Below are 13,948 nucleotides of genomic sequence, written 5' to 3'. Positions count from 1 at the left end.
GTAATAGAGCATATGTCAACTAAGTCTTGGGCATACATCTTCTTAAATAATGAATTGATATTGGTAAACTATGGCTGTCTTTTCTCCATCTAATATATACATGTATATCACAGAATTTGAAAAATATACGTAACCAAAAAACTTAACTGATTTGCATGCCCTCACTTCGAGAAAACCACTGTTAATATATTTTTTAAAATTTTTCTCCATAATAGATTGTAGTTTTTTAAAATTTTTCTTTTATATTGGAGTATAGTTGATTAACAATGTTGTGTTAGTTTCAGGTGTACAGCAAAGTAATTCAGTTATACATATACATGTATCTATTCTTTTTCAAATTCTTTTTCCATTTAGTTTATTACAGAGTATTGAGCAGAGATCCCTGTGCTATACAGTAGGCCCTTGTTGGTTATCTATTTTAAATATAGCAGTGTGTACATGTCAGTTCCAAACTACTCCCCCACCCTTCCCCCTGGTAACCATAAGTTCATTCTCTAAGTCAGTGAGTCTGTTTCTGTTTTGTAAATAATTTCATTTGTATCATTCTTTTAGATTCAGCATATAAGCAATATCATAGGATATTTGTCTTTGTCTGACTTACTTCACTTAGTATGATCATCTCTAGGTCCAACCATGTTGCTGCAAATGGCATTATTTCATTCTTTTTAATGGCTGAGTAATATTCCATTGCATATATTACCACATCTTCTTTAATATTTTGGTGTATCTCTATCTTCTGGGTTTTTTAATGAAGTATTCATGTTTGAGAATTATGTTTTGGCATTCAAACAAGTACAACTTTGCCTTTTTCTTGTCTTTTAATAGTGAATCGCCTCCATCTTACAATTACATTGGTCTGACAAATTGTATTCAATAGATTCTTGGAGACTTTTAGCTATTACTCTATTTCTGAAAAAATTTGGCAATCTGGGTAAGGGGCATAGATAGAGGTCTCCCTCCAGTCTTGCCCAATTCATTTATTCAACAAGTAAAACTGTGCTAATTAGCTCTCATCAATCCTGAAGACATCTTGGTGAACATGATAGAAAATATCTTTCTGTACTCAAAGAGTTTACCTTCCCCTGGGAGGGATATAAAGTCAAGAAATCAATGACAAGGCAATTTCTGACATGTTTTGGTAATAATAATAGGTAACTAAACAAGGTGATATGACAGAGAGTACCTGGGGATGGATTGTGGTGGCCATGCTGTTAGATTATCAAGAAAGACCACTCAAAGGAGGATGAGCCTGAAGGATGAGATAAATTCAGCCAAGTACAAAGAAGGAGCAAACAGATTTTAGTTACAAGAAACAGCACCTGCAAAGGCCTGGAGGTGCGAGATTGCAGTGTTGAAGGAACATGAAGGGACAGAAATGTCCAGTGTATGGGAGGCATGAGAAGTAGGCATTTGTCAAATGAAGTAGGATCTCATTGACCACAAGTATATTTCATTCTAAGAGCAATAGGTAGCCACTGCAGGGTGTTACTCTGGGGAATCAAAAGATCACTCTGGACTGATGATCTTGCTTCCTTCTTCACTGAGAAAATGGAAGCAGTTATAAGATAAATCCACACCCACTCCCACCATCATCTTCCTGCCTACCAGCATTAGTACCCACATAATCTGCCTTCCCTCCTGTTACCATAAGTTATCTGTCCCTGCTCCTTCTAAGTACAAATTCTCCACTTTCATACCTGGTTCCAATCTTTCACATGGTCAAGGAAAAAGTTCCAGCAACCCTCTCCTCTTACATCCATTACCAATTCTGCACTCTGTGTTGGGTCACTCCCATCAGCAAACATAATTTTTATCTCATTTAATTATTTTAAAAAATCTCCTCTGGACTCTACTCACCTTCCATCTATTGTTTCACTTCTCTGCTTTCCTCTACAACAAAACTTCTTGAAAAAGTTGCTTATATTCACTGTCTCTAATTCGTCTTCTCTCATCCCCTCACAAAGCCACTGGAGTCAGGCTTTGACACCCATAACTTCACTGAAACTTCTATCACACAAATACCAGTGACTGCCATATTGCTGAACTCGGTGGTCAATTTTTAGTCCTCCTCTTATTAGACCTATCACCTATAAAACATTTGCTTCATTTGAATTCTAGGACATCATATCTTCATAACTTACTGATTACTTTTTCTCTGTCTCCTTGGTTGATTTCTGCTTTTTTCCCCTGACAGTTAAGGTTGATATCTTAGGATTTGGGTCCTCATACCTTTTCTTTTTCTGTCTGTACTCACTCTATTTGTGTTCTCATCCATTCTAAATGCCGTCTATATGATGATGACTTCCCAAATTACATCTCAAGCCATGACTTCTTCTTGAAATTCCAAACTTGTATTCAAATTGCCTAATTGACCTCTTCACTTGGTTGTCTAATTAACTTCTCAAACTTGCCGTGTCTAAAACATGAATTATTTAAAACTGAAGTATAGTTGATTTACAGTGTTGTGTAAGTTTCAGGTGTACAGCACAGTGATTCAGTTAAATATATATATATATATACATATATATATTTATTTATTCAGATTCTTTTCCCTTGTAGGTTATTACAAAATATTGAGTATAGTTCCCTGTGCTATACAGTAGGTCCTTGTCGGTTGTCTATTTTATATATAGTAGTGTGTATATGTTAATCCCAAACTCCTAATTTATCCCTCCCCACCTTTCCCGTTTGGTAACAATAAGCTGGTTTTCTATGTCTGCAAGTTTATTTCTGTTTTGTAAATAAGTTCATTTGTATCATTTTTTTATATTCCTCATATAAGCAATATCATATGATATTTGTGTTTCTTTGTCTGTCTTACTTCACTTAGTATGATAATCTCTAGGTCTATCCATGTTGCTGCAAATGGCATTATTTCATTCTTTTTTATGGCTGAGTAATATTCCACTATATATATATGTGTGTGTGTGTATATATATATATATATATACACACACACACATATACATATACATATCACATCTTCTTTACCCATTCGTCTGTCAGTGGAGATTTAGGTTGCTTCCATGTCTTGGCTATTGTAAATAATGCTGCAATGAACATTGGGGTGCATGTATCTTTTCGAATTAGAGTTTTCTCCTGATGTATGCCCAGGAGTGGGATTGCAGGATCATATGGTAGTTCTATTTTTAGTTTTTTCAGGAACCTCCATACTGTTCTCAATAGTGGTTGCACCAATTTACATTCCCACCAACAGTGTGGGAGGGGTACTTTTTCTCCACACCCTCTCCAGCATTTATTATTTGTAGACTTTTTGACAATGGCCATTCTGACTGGTGTGAGATGACACCTCATTGTAGTTTCGATTTGCATTTCTCTAATAATTAGCAATGTTGAGCATTTTTTTCATGTGCCTGTTGGCCATCTGTATGTCTTCTTTGGAGAAATGTCTGTTTAGATCTTCTGCCCATTTTTTGATTGGGTTGTTTGTTTGTTTGATACTGAGCTGTATGAGCTGTTTGTATATTTTGGAAATTATTTCCTTGTCAATTGCATCATTTACAAATATTTTCTCCCATTCTCTAGGTTGTCTTTTCATTTTGTTTATGGTGTCCTTTGCTGTGCAAAAGCTTTTAAGTTTAATTAGGTCTCATTTGTTTATTTTTGTTTTTATTTTCAGTACTCTAGGAGAAAGATCCAAAAAGATATTGCTGCAATTTCTGTCAAAGACTGTACTGCCTATGTTTTCCTCTAGGCGTTTTATAGTATTTGGTCTTACATTTAGATCGTTAATCCATTTTGAGTTTATTTTTGTACATGGTGTTAGAGAATGTTCTAATTTCATTCTTTTACATGTAGCTGTCCAGTTTTTCCAGCACTGCTTATTGAAGAGACTGTCTTTACTCCATTGTATATTCTTGCCTCCTTTGTCATAGATTAATTGACCATAGGTGTGTAGGTTTGTTTCTGGGCTTTCTGTCCTGTTCCATTGATCTATGTGTCTCTTTTTGTGCCAGTACCATACTGTTTTGATTACTGTGGCTTTGTAGTATAGTCTGAAGTCAGTAAGCCTGATTCCTTCAGCTCTGTAAAACATGACTTTTTAATCTTCCCCTTCAAAACCTGTTTTGTATGTGATTTTCAACCCAATAAATGGTTACTTTGTCCTTGCCTTTGCTCAAGCCACAAGACTTGGAGTCGACTTTGGCTCTTCTTTCTTGCCCTCTACCTACAATGCACTGAGGAATCTTAATATCTTTGCCTTTAAAACATATCCAGAGATCCTCTTGAAGTGATGTTAGCAAAATGGTGGCACGGGGATTTCTTGCCTTGCCCCCTGCAAGAAATATCACAACTATCCACACACAAAAATACCTTCGTAAGAGCCAAGGATTCCAGGTTAGGGGTTATAGCACATGGGTGAAGCACAGAAGTAAGAAAGATGCATTGGGGAGGGTAAGAAAGATAGATTCACATTATCCCCATCCCTCCTCCCCCAAGCCCAAGCAGCACAGCATGGAGAGAGACACTCTCCCCATGGGAGAAGGAGAGTAAAGTGAGCACCTGACTTCACCACAGATCCTAGATCTGGTCTGTCCCAGCACCAGGCTGACTCCTAAGGCCCCAGGTAGCTCCATGTGTAGTCCCATGAATCCAAGCCCCTGATTTACCCTGCACCTTCTGGCTCCAGTGGCCCCAAGCAGGTTTTGTAGCACTAGGCAATTTCTACAACACCAGGTTCCTAGCAGGCCCCTGCAAACCCAAGGCCCCAGCTCAACACTGCACCAGGCTCCAGTGGCCCCAGGTGACTCCTCTAGTTCCAGATGTCTTCGCTAGCTCCAGGCTCTCATCAGTCCAACAGGAAACCAGGCCACTGGCCCACCCATGTGCTAGCCAGCTCCCGTGGTCCCAAGCAGATCCCGTTTGCCAGGCCCAGCCTTTACAGCCCCAGTTTTAAGTCCAGCTCCAACACACATACCCCTTGGCCTGACCATGTGCAAAACCAGCTCCCAACAACTACAAGCCAGCTCCTGAGGCCCCAGGTCACAGGCTGATTCATGTAGTTCCAGGTCCAGGCTTGCCCTAGCTCCAAGCCAGCCCTCATGCCCTCAGGCTCCAGGTCAGCTCTTACAATACCAGGCTCCTGGAATATCCAAATATTGGATCAGCTGCTACAGACCCAGATGCTGGGCCCACCCAGTAGTTCATGGCACCTGGTTGGCCCCCTGGAACTAGGATCCATGTCAGCTCACATAGATACAGGTCCCAGGGCCATCACCACAGGTCCCATCATCATCACCACTCAAGTGCCAGTCCTGCCCCAGTGGATCCAGGCATTAGGCTGGTCCTAGGTAATCAAGAGATGCCTACTTCCTTCAATAAGCAGACACCATGATCCATAAGGATCATGAATAATCAAGGAAATATGACACCACCAAAGAAAACTAATAAAACTCTAATGACTAAGCCTAAACAAATGGAGATCTATGAACTGTCTGACAAAGAGTTCAGGATAATCCTCTTGAAGAAATAGAATGAACTACAAGAAAACAAAGATAGAAAACTAAATGAAATTAGATAAACAGAATAGAAAGCTCAGCAAAGAAATAGAAATCATTAAAACAACAACAACAAATGAACAGAATTCCTAGAGTTGAAGAATGTAATGACTCAACTGAAAAATTCAATAGAGAGATTCAAGAGCAGACTCAACCAAGCAGAAGAATTCGTGAACTAGAAGACAGGTCATTTGAAATCATCTAGTCAGAGGAGCAAAAAAGGAATGAAAGAGAGTGAAGAAAGCTTACATGAATTATGGGATACCATTAAAAGAATCAATTTACACATCACTGGAGTCCTAGAAAGAGAAGAGAGGGAGAAAGGGGCAGAAAGCTTATTAAAAGAAATGATAGGTGAGAACTTCCCAAATCTGGGGAGAGATTGGAACATAGAAGTTTATGAAGGTAATAAGTCACCCCAAGTATTCAATCCAAAATGATCTTCTCCGAGACATTATAAATAAAACTATCTAAAATCAAAGACAAAGAAAGAATTTTAAAAGCAGAAAGAGGAAAAAATTCTCACCAATAAAGGAACTTCCATAGGTCTATCAATGGATTTCTAAGCAGTAACCTTATAGGTAAAGAGAGAGTTGGATGATATAATCAAAGTGTTGAAAGAAAATAAAATGCTGACCAAGAATATTTTTGCCAGCACAGTTGTCTTTCCGGAATGAAGGACACAAAAACTTTCACAAACAAACAAAAACTGGAGTTGATCACCACTAGACCTGCCTTATAAGAAATGATGAAAGGAGTTCTTCAAGTTGAAATGAAAAAATGCTAACTAGTAACATGAAAATATAAAACATACTGGTATAGGTGAGTACATAGTCAAATTGAGAATACCCTAATACTGTGATATGGTGGTGCATTAATCATTTACCCTAATATAAAGCTTTAAACATCAAAAGTTTAAAAAAATAACTCTAGCTACAATAATTTCTTAATAGATACACAATATAAAAAGAGGTAAATTGAGACATCAAAAACATAAAATATGGGTGGGTAAAAAAAAGGTAGAGTTTTTGTATGTGATTGAAGTTAACTTGTTATTAACTTAAAAGAGACTGTCATGAGATGTCTTATGTAAGCCTCATGGTAACTACAAAGCAAAAATACACAAGTAGATACACAATAGATAAGGAGAAGAGAATCAAAGAATGCCACTGTAGAAAATCATTAACTCCCAAAAAAAGGCAGCAAAAGGGGAAGAAAGGAATAAGGGAACTATAAAACAGCCAGAAAACAGTTAATAAGATAGTATTAGTAAGTCTTTACCTATCAATAATTAACTGTAAATGGAATAGAGTGGCTGAATGGGTTAAAAAACAAGATCCTACTATATGCTGCCTACAAGGGATTCACTTCAGCTTTAAGGATACACATCGATACACATAGAGTGAAAGTGAAGGGATGGAAAAAGGTATTCCATGCAAATGGAAATCTAAAGACAGCAGGAATAGCTATCAGACAATATCAGACAATACCAGACAAATAATATCAATATCAGACAAAATAGACTTTAAGTCAAAAACAGTAACAAGAGACAGGGTCATTATACAATGACAAAGGGTCAATCCATCAACAGAATATAACAATTATAAATAAATATGCACCCAACATAAGAGCACATAAATATATTAAGGAAATACTAACAGATCTGAAGGGAGAAATAGACAATAGTACAATAATAGTAAAGGACTGCAATAATCCACTTTCAACAATGGATACATCAGCTAGACAGAAAATCAAAAGAAAAATATTGGACATGCATTTCACTTTAAACCAAATAAACCAAATAGACATATCCAGAACATTCCACCCAACAGCAGCAGAATATACATTCTTATCGAGTGCACATTCTCCTGGATAGAGCATATGTTAAGTCACAAAACAAGCCTTAGAAGATGTAAGAAGACTGAAATCATACCAAATATCCTTTCTCTCCACAATGGTATGAATCTAGAAATCAATAACAGGAGAAAAACTGAAAAATTCACAAGTGTGTGGAAATTAAACAATACACTCCTGAACAACCAATGAGTCAAAGAAGAAATCAAAAGGGAAATCAAATAAAATCTCAAATTGATGAAAATGAAAATACATCTACCAAAATTTATGGGATGCAGCAAAAGCAGTTCTAAAAAGGAAGTTTATAGTGATAAATGCCTATATTAAGAAAAAAGAACTATCATAAATAAACAACCTCCCTTGACACCTTAAACAACTAGAAAAACAAGGACAAACTAAGCCCAAAGTTAGCAGAAGGAAGGAAAGATAAAAGATTAGAGCATAAATAAATAAATAAAATAAAATAAAATAGAGATTAAAAAACAGTAGAAAAGATCAACAAAACCTAGAGCTGGTTTTATGAAAAGAGGAACAAAATTGACACACTTTTAGCTAGACTAACTAATAAAAATAAGAAGAAATATCAGAAATGAAAGAGGAGATATTACAAATGATACCACAGAAATGCAAAGGATCATAAGAGACTACTATAAACAATTATACACCAACAAATTGGACATCTTGGAAGAAATAGATGAAACATATAACTTAGAAACATATAATTTACCAAGACTGAATCATGAAGAAACAGAAGATTTGAACAGACCAATTACTAGTAAGAAGATTGAAACAGTAATCAAAAACCTTGCAATAAAGAGAAGCTCAGGGCCCGATGATTTTCCTGGTGAATTCTACATTTAAAGAAGAATTAACACCAGTCTTTCTCAAACTCTTCCAAAAATTGAAGAGACGGGAACACTCCCAAGCTCATTTTACAAGACCAGCATTACCTTGATACCAAAGCCAAATAAGGACACTACAGGAAAAGAAAATTATAGGCCAATACTCCTGATGTATAGATGCAAAATTTTTCAACAAAAGAGTAGAAAACCAAATTCAACAGCACATTAAAAGAATCATACACCATGATCAAGTGGGATTGATCCCTGGGATTCAAAGATAGTTCAAAATATATGCAAATCAATAAATGTTATACACCACATTAATAAAATAAAAAATAAAAATCATATGATCATCTCAATAGATGCAAAAAAAATTTGGCAAAATTCAACAAGACAAAAACTGTCAACAAATTGGGTATAGAAGATATATTCCTCAACATAATAAAGGCTATATATGACAAATTCAAGACTAACATCATACTCCATGGTGAAAAGTGAAAGCATTTCCTCTAAGATCAGAACAAGACAAAGATGCACACTGTCACCACTTTTATTCAACGTAGTACTGGAAGTCTTAGCCAAAGAAATCAAGCAAGAAAAATAAATAAAAGGCATCTTAGAAAGCAAGAAGTAAAATTGTCTATGTTTGCAGACGACATGCTATTATATGTAGAAAATCATGAAGACGCCACCGAAAAACTATTAGAGCTAGTAAACGAATTCAATAAAGTTGCATGATACAAAATCAATATGCAAAATGCAGTTGCATTTTTATACTCTAAGAATGTTTATGCTCTTTGCTTGCTATAATCTATACCCAGCACCCAGAGTGATATTCACGAAATCCATATCTGACTGCTCTGTTCAAAATCTTCTCGTGGCTTCCTAAGAAGGTTATCTCAGATTAAAACCCAAAATCCATACAAAGACCTATAAGGCTCATGTGATCAGGTCCCTTATTAATTGTCTGATGCCATCTCTTACTTCTTTCTGCCTCTGCTCCAGCCTCACTGGGATATACAGTACTTCATGAGTTTAAGGTATACAGCATAATGGCTTGACTTACATGTATTGCAAAATGATTATGACAATAAATTTAGTTAACACCGCTGACTCTTGCCTTTAAAATTACTGAGCACTCCTGATTCTTCTCCTCTGTTCTTTGTTTTCTGTGGCACTTTTCGTATTTTATAGCAGGAACAACCTTAAACCCTAGTCAACATTCAATTTAAAGCCATTTTTTTTATTGGAGTATAATTGCTTTACAATGTTATGTTAGTTTCTGCTGTACAATGAAGTGAATCAGCTATAGGTATACATATATCCCCTCCCTCTTGGACCTCCCTCCCACCCCACCCCTATCCCACCCATCTAGGTTGTCACAGAGCACCGAGCTGAGCTTCCTGTGCTTTATAGGGGTTCCCACTAGCTATCTATTTTACACATGGTAGTGTACATATGTCAGTCCTAATCTCCAATTCATCCCACCCTTCCCTTCCCCCCCACGTCCACATGTCCGTTCTCTACGTCTGCATCTCTATTCCTGCCCTGGAAGTAGGTTCATCTATACCATTTTTCTAGATTCCACATATATGCATTAATATACGATATTTGTTTTTCTCTTTCTGGCTTACTTCACTCTGTGTCTCCAAAAATGCAACAACTTGCTCACCCATAAGTAGTCTGGGGTAAACCCTAACTATGAATGGAGGACTTGACAAGATTTGGTATTTTCTACTTCAATCCTGGGTCACCAGTCATACCGGCTCTCTCTAGCAACATGACCCTTCTATGCATGCTCACTTCCTCATCCTGGTCTCCCCCAGTCCTGACTGTCATATACATGGATGCTTCCCAATCTGTGGAGGAGCTTATTTTGTCAGAGTAGAATCCCGGCACAGGCAGTAATCCTGGAACTAATACAGGAAGATACTCCCATTCTGGGTGAGTTTAGGAGTAGATATTCTGCGTGAGTTTAGGAGTTCCTTGATTAAGGTCACCTTCAAAGCATGGAGGCTGTAGTGTAAAAGAGAATGGGGCATTCTATGATAAGGAGATACTTGATATGGTGATACTATGATGATGCCTTCTGACCCCACCAGCTCAAGATAACTAAGGACTCCCAGATACGCAAGTCTGTCCCTGCAAACACATACAAGTAAGTCTCAGGCCACTTTGAACGCTACGACTTCTTCGCCACCTGCAAATTAGGTAGCCAAATCCCTGCCTCCACAAGCTAGAATGTAAGAAAGCAAGAAAACTGCCCACCACAGAGAGTTCACTGGCAAAAGAGCATTGTAGCATCCAGTCAGGTTTGCAGCTGACCAAGACACTCTGGTACGGCTGGGAGAGATTCTCATGTAAAATATTCCAAAGTCACTTGGAATCAGCCCCATGGAATATAATTTCTTGCTGGGGCATGTCCTTTCAGAGAAGATTGTTGTATTCTCATGTTCAAATACTACAGCTTTTCCCTAGTTGCACTGACTTATCCATCTGGGATTCCCCCTTTCCTCTAGGCTCTGTGTCCTCCTTGGTTTTGCTCCTGAAACTGGCTTTTGAGTCAAATCCCCAGCTTCCCTTTCTCAGGAATGCAAGGAATTCGGACAAATGGGAGGGACGAGAGGCTTCGGTCACCAAGTTCCTGAGAATCCGAAGGAGAAGATGACGAAAACAGGGAAACGGCAGATATAATATGTTAGCATATTAACACATTATAGTTTGGGCCAAGATTGGACCTGCTAGTAGGACATGTTTTGTGCCTGAAGTTTTCCCACAGTAAATAATAGTTTACTCTCTTTGTAGCATCTGAGGCCACCGTTCTCATGATTTTTAACTTTGTAAGTTTCATAGAATGTTTCTCCAAATGAAAGTACCCCAGTTCTGTCTGATTTGTGCACACATGGTGTAGCTGTTCCTGCCGTCTCTCAGAAGTCCCTGGCAAGGCCATGCTGTCTTAACACCAACTTCAAAGTGTCCTTATAACTTATCTTCTGACCCCATTGCCTGAGGGTGCCCCCCCCACAACTTGATACCATCGAGTACTTGTAGGATAAAGTTGTGAAACAAACAAGCCTTAATCAAAAGCATTGCAAGTCTCTTCTTGATAATCACCTTTTGTTCTAGAGTAACTATACTTAGTGTAAAAAATGTTTTTGCCTTTCTTCTGATGGCCTACATGTTTAACCAATTGATTATACTTTGCATGAAAATCAAAGTGTTCTCTTCCCAGTTTACTTTTGCTGTCAGTGCAATGCAGTATCTATTTCCCTGAATTAGGCTGCATTTCATTCATCTTTTAAACATGAAATTGTTATGGTTCAAGGTTAATGATCTTTAAAGAAGATGTGTTGCTTACATTGTAACTACCTTATTTCAAAAGTATTCCAGAAAATAATGATTATTTCTAGTAGTATAAAAATGTGACTGAGGTTTAAATCTTGGTAAAGTTGACTGAACTTTGCTTAGATTCATTCAACAAACTAATTATTGTGTACCTTTATAAAAGAAGTGTTTGGGGTATTTTAGAATTAAATTAGTAAATTACAGATTAGTTTCTTTTCGCGCAAGGGAATATGGTATCCATTAGAGAGGCAGATAGGTATAAAGTACCAGGGAAGTTCAGGGGAGGGAGAGATTATTTCTGGCTAGGGTACTAGCCCACTCTCTTGATCAACTATACCTAGCTCAACTATATCTAGATCATCTCATTCATTAATTCTTTCTGCATTTATTCAAACATATATTCGAACCTACAGTGCGCCAGGCATTGTGCTAGATATTGAGGATGCAAAATGAATATAGCACCATTGCTTCCTTTACAGTGTCCAGTCTGATGGATCAGATAGTCATGGAAACAAATCATTATGACACAGTGTTGTAAGCGCTATGCCAAAAGCATGTGCAAAACGCTGGGAGACGAAGGAGAGGATGATAGCTCCACCTTGTGCCAGGGGTCACGGCCCAGTGCGTTTGGGAAATCTTAAGAAAGAAATTGTCATTTGCACTGAGCCTGGACAACTTGAAGGTCAAATAATACGTAGTTGGTCAGGTGGACAGGAGAAGAAAAAAATTCAACAAAAGGAATTACAAGAGCAAAGTCACTGTTATAAGCTATCTATTTGCATTTCAAAAGCCAGACCTGTTGTCTTCAAATATGTCTTTAAAAGAATTTAAATGTCTCATTTATTTTTTAACAGAGCCCTTGAACTAACTCTAAACTCAGAAAATGATTTACCTGGTCACAGACAATCAAGAAGACAGTCAAATTGGTTAAAAGAAAATGTTTGACTGACACTTCTCTATTTACAACTGACCATAGTATATTTAAAGGATAAAACAGCCTATATTTTATTGCTATTGATTTGTATGTCTATTGATTCTTATTTTAAACTTTAACAGTTCTAAGAAGTAGGAAAGTAGAGAATAAGTGAGATCTTCTGAATCAAAATTATGATGGTAAATAAATTCTTGTTTCCTCCACCCCCTAGATTTAGCGGCTTTTACGCCCCACCAGTTTCTACTCAGTGCTTGCACACATGTGGGATGTACAAACAGTTCCCTGGTCATACTGTACACGGCACAGCTGCCACCAGACCATGTGGATCCTCCAGTTCTGACCGTCCTGGATTCTAGAACTATATCCGTACAGTAAGTAGAAATGTTGTCACTGTCACACACTGGTTCATGCAAGAATCCCAGTGAGTTCAATCAAGGGAAGGGTTTGTGACATAAAATTAATTTTATTGTGATTAAATGCATAGAAGTGATTAGTTCAGTGGTTCTGGGAACCTTTGATTATCACTTGCCAACTTAATTTCCATTTTGTCTTTATGCAATCAGGCTGAGCTACACATGTATGCAGATTCTGTGCAAACTTCAATAAGGGAAAAACTGACCACTTACTTACCTTGGGCTTTTTATATGTGAGGCATTATTTGCAATGATTTAGAATTAGAGAGCACAATTATATTTCTTCTTTTTGATTATAAACTAAGACTGTCTTGTTCCCCAGCATTTGAAGTCAGAAAGAAGCTTTCACGTATTGGCACGTTCAGATTATTTTTGATATTACTGATCCATTTCCTAATACGTGAGGTACAAGGTATATTGCAGTACTGAATTAAAACTCAGTAGACCTCTCTTCCCACTAGTTAATACTTGTTTACATTCATCGCTCTTGGTCTCGGTTTTCTCAATGGTAAAAGAGTTTGAACTGAAGAAATTATGATATTCATTCAAGCTGAAAAACACTGTGATTTATATCCCATTGTTCCAGGTCTATACTCTTCCACTGGCTTTCAGAGCATCCCAAGCTGAGCCCACTTTATTTACCTTAAAAGATTTCCCACTATGATAATTATTTCTCAATTTACCAATTTCTGTCTGTTCCATGACTTGTCCTGCTCGTTCCCACTGGCACTTTGTAACCCTCATCTGGAATACCCTCTATTTTTCCCTTCTGCCTACCAATTCCAATCCATCTATCAAGTACACAATTGTATGTATCCAGGTAGTGTGTCACCTCATTCAAGAAGTCTTATTTGAGTACTTCAGCCTTTCCAATCTCAGCTTTTCTTCTATAGTTGCATATTACCTCTATGTTAGATTGCTGCATTTTTCAAGACAATTATGGCTTGCAAATTATGCAATTATCTCTCCCTCTCATTTCTCAGAAGTTCTCAGTACTTTTCCCAATTTTTGTTCTACGGCTTAAGCTCAAAATCAAGTGCT

General features: G+C 37.4%; 1 protein-coding gene across 1 annotated transcript in view; it reads left to right on the top strand.

Annotated features, from left to right (window-relative positions):
* Positions 1-13,948, top strand: part of USH2A (usherin) — a 795,289-nt gene that overhangs the window by 393,677 nt on the left and 387,664 nt on the right. The window contains exon 32 of the mRNA XM_061185303.1: positions 12,706-12,865. Within this exon, the coding sequence (XP_061041286.1) occupies positions 12,706-12,865 (160 nt within the window). The remainder of the gene's footprint in view (positions 1-12,705; positions 12,866-13,948) is intronic.

This window comes from Eubalaena glacialis, chromosome 3, assembly GCF_028564815.1.
Source record: "Eubalaena glacialis isolate mEubGla1 chromosome 3, mEubGla1.1.hap2.+ XY, whole genome shotgun sequence".
NCBI classification, from domain to species: domain Eukaryota; kingdom Metazoa; phylum Chordata; class Mammalia; order Artiodactyla; family Balaenidae; genus Eubalaena; species Eubalaena glacialis.
The sequence above is the reverse complement of the archived record's forward strand: the minus strand, read 5'-3'. Positions and strand labels throughout refer to the sequence as shown.